Consider the following 8,189-nt stretch of genomic DNA (forward strand, 5'->3'; position numbering starts at 1 on the left):
ACCCCGTAGGGCTTTCAAGACGAGAAGCACTCAGACACGTTTTGCCATTTGCTTAGCTTCGGAGATTTTACAAGATCCGGCTAGCCTGGGCCCTCCAAGTCAAGTTTCACCCAACCATACTAGCAAACATATTTGCAAACCTGAGGCAATAAGCTCAGGTGCACAAAAGCCGGTGCGGAAATCAATCTTTTAAAGCCGTAGGTACGCCCCTGAGCTCCTGTTTTTTTTCACCTCCGCAGATGAGAACATGGCTGGCCACCCACCCAGAACTGACCTGTAAGATGTTGTGCAAAAATCATTTGGGTCATAGCCACACATACATAACATAAGAACTAGCCTGCTGGATCAGACCAGAGTCCATCTAGTCCAGCACTCTGCTACTCGCAGTGGCCCACCAGGAGCCTTTGGGAGCCCACGTGCGGGATGTGAAAGCAATGGCCTTCTGCGGCTGCTGCTGCTCCTGAGCACCTGGTCTGCTAAGGCATTTGCAATCTCAGATCAAGGAGGATCAAGATTGGTAGCCATAGATCGACTTCTCCTCCATAAATCTGTCCAAGCCCCTTTTAAAGCTATCCAGGTTAGTGGCCATCACCACCTCCTGTGGCAACATATTCCAAACACCCACTTTTAAAGTGTGACACTTTAAAAAGAAGAAGAGTTTGGATTTATATCCCACCTTTCTGTCCTGTAAGGAGACTCAAGGTGGCTTACAAACTCCTTTCCCTTCCTCTCCCCACAACAGACCCTTGTGAGGTAGGTGGGGCTGGGAGAGTTCTGTGACTAGCCCAAGATCATCCAGCAGGAATGGAGGAGTGCAGAAACCCATCTGGTTCACCGGATGAGCCTCTGCCACTCGGGTGGAGGAGTGCGGAATCAAACCCGGTTCTCCGGATTAGAACCCACATACTCTTCACCACTACACCACGCTGGCTTGACATCTCGTGCAGCACTTTTAAATGTGCGACATCCCTCTTTCTCGTGCTGCCAGAGCAGAGGTCTGCAGCCCAGCACCCCGGGTTCGAGTTCTCCTTCTCCAAACATTCCAGCTCTCTCGTCCTTCTCCCATTCTTCTCTAGAGCTGGGGAGAGAACCCAAATGCTTGAGACCCTGCAAAAGAGGGAAATGGGACTCTTCCCCATATTATGCAGCGATAGATCTGGATTTATAACAGCCTGCTTCACATTCGGGGAATGGGGCGGGATATCAAACTGATGAAATAAATAAATGTCTTGGCTGCTTTACACTGAACCAGTTTATCAGTCCAACAATCAGCCAATATTGTCGACTCTGGCCAGCCGTTCTCCCATCTCTTAGGCCACAGGTGTCAAACTCGCAGCCCTCCAGATGTTATGGACTACAGTTCCCATCATCCCCTGTCAGCATGATGCTGGTAGGAGGAGGAGGAGGAGGAGGAGGAGTTTGGATTTATACCCCCCCTTTCTCTCCTGCAGGAGACTCAAAGGGGCTTACAATCTCCTTGCCCTTCCCCCCTTACAACAAACACCCTGTGAGGCAGGTGGGGCTGAGAGAGCTCCGAGAAGCTGTGACTAGCCCAAGGTCACCCAGCTGGCGTGTATGGGAGTGCACAGGCTAATCTGAATTCCCCAGATAAGCCTCCACAGCTCAGGCGGCAGAGCGGGGAATCAAACCCTGTTCCTCCAGATTAGATACACGAGCTCTTAACCTCTTACGCCACTGCTGCTCTCCTGATGGGAGACGGTAGTGGAGGCTTATCTGGGGAACCAGGTTACCTTGTACACTCCCACACAATCCAGCTGGGTGACCTTGGGCTAGTCCCAGGTCTTCGGAGCTCTCTCAGCCCACCCACCTCACAGGGTGTTTGTTGTGGGGGGGGGGGGGGCAATTGTAAGAGAAAGAGAAAGATTGTAAGGGAAAGGGAAAGGAGATTGTAAGCCCCTTTGAGTCTCCGACAGGAGAGAAAGGGGGGGGGGGTATAAATCCAAACTCTTCTTCTTCATCATCATCATCAAACGTATAAGCCGCTCTCCCCCAAAGGGCTCAGATCAAATGTCTTAGGGCATGGCCTCCCACCGGACCCTTTTAACTGGAGACGCAAGGGATAGATCCTGCGACCTTCCGAATGCCAACCAAATGATTTACCACTGAGCCACAGCCCCTCCCCAATGCAAGATCCAGGGTGACATCTCCCCCTGTTGAACTGAATCTCAAGGGGCGGGAGACGTTCGCAGCAGGGTGCTGGAGAGTTAACCCTCGCCCTGCCCGAATGGACGTTTTGGGGCGTTTTGGCCTCGATCCTAAACGGCAGTAGCTCACGCCAGCTGACCGGAGGAACAGATGTGTTTTGCAAACATTTTTTTTGCAGCATCCAGGCGTCATGTCATGAATCGGGCCAACGCCAAAAGCCGCAATTCCTTTCCGGGCCAGCCTGTTGAATTCAAGGAAACTGATCTGAGCCCTTTGGGGGAGAGCGGCATTTAAGTTTGATGATGATGATGAAGAAGAAGAGTTTGGATTTATACACCCCCCCCCTTTCTCTCCGGTAGGAGACTCAATCTCCTTTCCCTTACAATCTTTCTCTTTCTCTTACAATCGCCCCTCCCCAACAACAAACACCCTGTGAGGTGGGTGGGGCTGAGAGAGCGCCGAAGAACTGGGACTAGCCCAAAGTCACCCAGCTGGATTGTGTGGGAGTGTACAAGGTAATCTGGTTCCCCAGATAAACCTCCACAGCTCAAGTGGCAGAGCGGGGAACCAAACCCAGTTCTCCAGATTAGAGTGCACCTGCTCTTAACCACTACACCACTGATGTTGATGATGATGATCTCCCAGCAAACGTTTTGGGGTTCTGACTGGCCATAAGAAGTTCAGGGCTAAATATAAGGGCAGAAGGCGGCGTTCCCATCGGCCGATATTTGCTTGCACACCCTGCAGACAGAAACCCTCCCCAAACAGTTAAGCGGACACTCCCTGCTGTTATTCAACGTCAGAAAAAGACGCACTCTGCACATGCTCTGTGGCACCTCCATCTCCTTTGACATCATCCACTCCAGAGCTAATGCCTCCTCCCGTTGCACGGCGCCGGGATCAACTTTCCCGTCACCTTGGGAACGCCCGGTCCACTCCGTCCAGCAAGACGCCGCGGTGCAGTGGTCACAGCAACGGCGCCCGGCCGATCCGAGTCCGAATCCAGACCCTTGTTGTCGCCAACTCCCCGGGGTGACCTTGGGCCGGCCTAACCTACCTGACAGGGCCGTCGTGGAGCCGACGGCATCCAAAGCCGAGAAAGCCACGCGTCCCTTCCCGAGGCGATCTGGGGACGCCTGCCCCCGGAGTAACGTGTGAACGCAGACTCGCGTGTCCCGGCGGCGCGGAAACTCACCCGCGGCGGGGGCTCTGCGGACCCTCCCGCGCTCCTGGCTCCCGAGGGGGTGGCCGCAGCCGCAGCAAGCCAGCAGCAGCGCCGCCGCCGCCAGCCCCCCAAGCAGCCGCCGCATCGTCTCCCCACCGGCGGGCGGTGCGTAAAGGCGCAGCGCCCTGGCGCGCCGCCGGCTCCGGAGAGGGGGCCGCCGCGTCCTGCTCGCCCGGCCGGCCCTTGGCGACGACTCCCGAGCCCGGCTAAATCCCTCCCCCGAGCCCCGGCCAGGGGGCGGCCCCACGCCCGGCCCGCCTCGCCGCCCATCGCAGCGCGGCCGGGAACGGGAACTTCCTGCCCCGCCGCCTCGGCCAGCTGAGCCAGCCGCCGCCCCGGGAGCCGTGCCAAGGGCCGGCCGCGCGCAGAAGCCGCCCCCGGGGAGCCGGGCCCGGCCGGGGAAGGCGCCGCCCCGCTCGGCTGCAGGATCGCGGCAGGGCGGCCAAAGCGGAGTCACTTCCGAAGTGGGTGGGGGGCGGCGGGGTTTTCCTGCGGATCTGGGGAGGGGGGAGAGGCCAGGCGTGGCACTGGGGCTGGGCCAAAAATGTGGGAGGGGGAGAAGCCAGAATTGGGGCGGGAGGGGGGGGGCACTTGGCAGGGGTGTATGGCAGGGATGGCCAAGTTTGGGGGCTTGGCTTGTCGAACACATTTGGGAAATGCCTAACTTCGACTCTGCTGGTGCGTCACACACACACCCCCCCAAAACAAGAGACAGACAGTGCTTTCCTTATTTACTTCTTTATTTTAAAAAAAATGCATTCCAATCTCATGGGCCTATGACCATGATGGCCAAAAAAAATGGGGGGGGGGAGCCAGTGGGCCAGTTGGCATGAGCTTGCGACAGGGATGGCCAACCTTTTGGGCTCGGCGTGTCAAAAATTTGGAAAATGCCTAACTTGACTCTGCTGATGACTCTCTGTCATCAGAGAGTTTGTCTCCCCAAACAAGAGACAATCAGCAGTTTGTTTGTTTGTTTGTTTGTTTGTTTGTTTGTTTGTTTGTTTGTTTGTTTGTTTGTTTGTTTGTTTGTTCAGGCCCAACTCGGCAGTGTACAATAGCATATTAAAACAACGTAGACAATACCATTAAAAAAACTATACATTTCTGAATGATCAAAATACAAATTGCACAGAAAAATTCAGAGAATGGCTAACTGGACTCTGCTGGCGTGTCACACACCCCCCCCCCCCCGCAAAAGAAACAGTGCTTTAGATATTTATTTTTTAAAAATACAGTCCCATCATGTGTGGTGTATGTATTATATAAAGAAAGTGTGTGCCATGTAGAGAAACGCATCTCGCCGTGACATGCCTTTGAAGATGGCAGCCACAGAGGCAGGTGAAACGTTAGTTTAGGTGTCAACGCTACCAGGCCGTGATATATCACCCAACTCGGCGGTGTACAATAGCATATTAAAACAACGTAAACGATACCATTAAAAAACTAAACGTTTCTGAATGATAAAAATACAAATTGCACAGAAATCTTCGGATGGCGAGCAGCCATCTTTAAAACATTTTAAAACCGTCATTAAACATCCCAGACGGGTGGCAGTACCAAAACCCCATGGAGATGGTAATTGTGACAGCAGAGGGGAACGAGAAAAGGAAGGCCAAAAATGATTTCAAGCAGAGGTTACCAATCTGAGGTACACGTACCCCCACAGGGGGAGTACGTGTAACCTCTGTCTGGGGGTTCTGCGGGGCAGAACTTGGAATGAGTTTGCAACAACAAATGTTAAAAACCAAATGGTTTACTTTCTTAACATATAACATCAACATTTAACATCACACTTCAAGGTCCTGTTCAGGTTGCATTTTCAAGTCCTTACATTTACAGTCTACTGATACTGCCAAGTCCAATTCTTCTTTGCAAGTGGGTTGGCTCCTGAAGACTCCAAGGGCTTGATGAACAGGATTCAACATGATGAAGGTTTCCAGGAGAACTCTCACCCATTACAAACATTAAAAAACCCTTAAACAAGGTGTTCAGGGCTTATACAAACCAAGGTCCGAGTCTGGTAGCCTCGTCTCCTCCAAGCTACATGAGCTCTGCAGCCTTCTGCTGCTTTGAGTCTCCACCCCTTTCTGGGTCAACCCATTCTGAGCATGGGGGTTACATACGCCCCACAGCGTTAGGGGGTATGTAAAAAAAATATGTAATTTACTAATTGCTGGAAAGACATTAAGACTACAATTTAAAACAAATATATATATGTGTATTTATTTTATATTTATTTAAAATACAGTCCAATCACGTGGGCCTATGACAGTGAGGGCCAACCTTTTAGGTTCGGCGCATCAAAAAATCAGAGAATGGCTAACGTCTTGGCTGGGGTGTCACCCCCTTCCCCGCACACGAGAGAAACAGTGCTTTACATATTTCTTTATTTTTAAAAAAATGCATTCCGATTGGGGACTCTTCCAATTCTATCACACGGGGCCTATGTCAGTGGAGGCCAACCTTTTGGGCTCGGCGTGTCAAAAATCCAGAAAATGCCTAATTTGACTCTGCTGCTGTGTCTCACACACACACACACACCCAAAACAAGGGACAAACAGTGCTTTCTATATTTATTTGTGTTTTAAAAATACAATCCAATCACATCGGCCTATGACAGTGATGGGCTCGGCATGTCAAAAATTCAGAGAATGGCTAACTTGACTCTGCTGGCGTGTCATTCCCCCCCAAAAAAGAAAAAAAATGCTTTAGATATTTATTTTTTAAAAATACAGTCCCATCATGCATGGTGTATGTATTATATAAAGAAAGTGTGTGCCATGTAGAGAAGCGCATCTCACCGTGACGTGCCTTTGAAGATGCCAGCCACAGAGGCAGGTGAAACGTTAGTTTAGGTGTCAACGCTACCAGGCCGTGACCACGCCGCCCAGGAAGCCCACAATGGCCACTGGATTCTGGCCTTGAAAGCCTTCCACAATGCATTGAACGTCAAATTGTTAGCACTGAAAGTATAATCGCATTTAATCACATTTAGTCATATTTATTTATTTATTTATTTATTTATTCATTCATTCAATTTATATTCAATTTAGTGGCATTTATATTCAATACTTATGATATGCTTATTCCTATGTTATACTAGCTATTTTGAGTTGCTCATTGTGGGAAGGCCTCCAGCTCTCAACTTGGAGGCTGGATGATGGCTACGAGAGCTATGGATGGGAACATGGATGTCTACACTTTCTGCTGATTCAGCAGACTCTAAAGGCATGGGTAAAACATGGCCTAAAAAGAAGCCCTAAGTAACACATAACAGTAAAAGGAGGCCTTTAAGGGGTACACTCAGTGCCAAAGCGTTCAGCAGTAAATCTCTTCCTGACTGAACCAAAAGGTCGGAGAAAGGGAAACCTAAGTTAAAGGGGACACATATTATTAGTTAGGAATACACTTTTTCTGTCAGTGCATTTCCTCCTGTCAATACTTTACGTTTCTTGCCTAATCAAAGTGGGTGAAGAAAGGGACACTGAAGAGATGGTGCCAAGGAAGTTAGAGAGAGGCACTGGGAGAAAGTTGTTTTTTTAATAAAGTGGAAAATTGGTTTAAGGATTGTCCTGTAATTAACCCTGAGTTTAACGAGGTAATAGAATGAACATGTAATAAAGAAACGATCAATCTATGGGACATACCTCTCAGAGTGCAAAGCCTAAAAAGAAAAACATCTCCTCCTTTATGTCAAAAGAATCATTAGCCTGACAAAATTATGTGTCTATACTGGAGGATTTTAAGTTTTGTATGCTATTCCAAGGTGTCAAGAATTCTGTGATGTATAGGAATTTAATGACTTAGCATGTGATGCTTTTCTATAAAAGGGACGGTCCCCAAAGCCGAAGTTGAGTCTTTCCTCCCAGGGTGCTCTTGCAACCTGTTCCTCTCTAATAAACTTACTAACTTCTTGAAATCATTTTCTTTGTCTGTCTCTTTGATCCTCTAAATCTAAATTGGGTAACTTATCCTGTTCCCTCTAACCGGGGTAACAAAATGATTACAAAAACTATTCAAACTCAAACAGGAAGAATAATTGCTGCCGGGTACTGGGGAACGCTGGCGTGGCACCCGAATCAGCATGGCATGTGACCTTTGAAATGTGTGCCATAGGTTTGGTGTCACCGGCCTGCCATTTTGAGGGGGCCTATTACCCCGCAGGGCTGGAGCAAGGGCGAACTGCGCCCGGGACACGCGTGCGCCTGTGCCCTGCCACACCCCGGAACACTCCTGCCACGCCCCCATGCTGGCACGCATCCAGTGCATCACGCGCTTCCCCTTTCCCCTTGGCACTACGCCACTGCTCCTCCAGTAGAGGCAAAGAATGCTATTATTGTGAAGAGAGCCAAGGGGGGACTCTTGGCTCAAAATATTAATATTTTGAAAAAAATTCATAATCACAAAAGATTAATGCAGGTAAAATAGTGATAAATAAATGCAGATAACTGAAGCCGGCTCCCTTTTTTTCCAGATCAATGGAAAAAATATTGAATGAAAAGCAATGAAAAAATATCCTTTTAAAATACGTTTTTATTAAATTTCAACAAATAAAATCCAAATTATGAAAATTACAAATTCAAAATTCATTATTAGCACCCAGAACAATAATAAATACGCAAAACAAATGTCTTAACATTAATCAAAATCAGGTGACTTTCTCAGCTATGAAGTATTTCTTCTTCCTCTAAATTGAGGCAGCGTGCGAAACATTTCTCTAACTATACTTACTATGTTGACTTTAAACAAATAATTCTTGCGATACAAAGATAAAAATAGAAAAGAGGCGTTTGAAAGT

General features: G+C 48.9%; 1 protein-coding gene across 1 annotated transcript in view; it reads right to left on the reverse strand.

The window, feature by feature from the left end:
• Positions 1-7,660, reverse strand: part of ADAM15 (ADAM metallopeptidase domain 15) — a 99,197-nt gene extending 91,537 nt beyond the window's left edge. The window contains exons 1-3 of the mRNA XM_048482863.1: positions 7,549-7,660; positions 6,260-6,320; positions 3,362-3,924 (exon numbers count right to left, since the gene is read on the reverse strand). Coding sequence (XP_048338820.1) covers positions 3,362-3,924; positions 6,260-6,320; positions 7,549-7,660 — 736 coding nt within the window. The remainder of the gene's footprint in view (positions 1-3,361; positions 3,925-6,259; positions 6,321-7,548) is intronic.
• Positions 7,661-8,189: the final 529 nt, after the last annotated feature.

This window comes from Sphaerodactylus townsendi, unplaced genomic scaffold (genome assembly GCF_021028975.2).
Source record: "Sphaerodactylus townsendi isolate TG3544 unplaced genomic scaffold, MPM_Stown_v2.3 scaffold_24, whole genome shotgun sequence".
Lineage (NCBI taxonomy): Eukaryota > Metazoa > Chordata > Lepidosauria > Squamata > Sphaerodactylidae > Sphaerodactylus > Sphaerodactylus townsendi.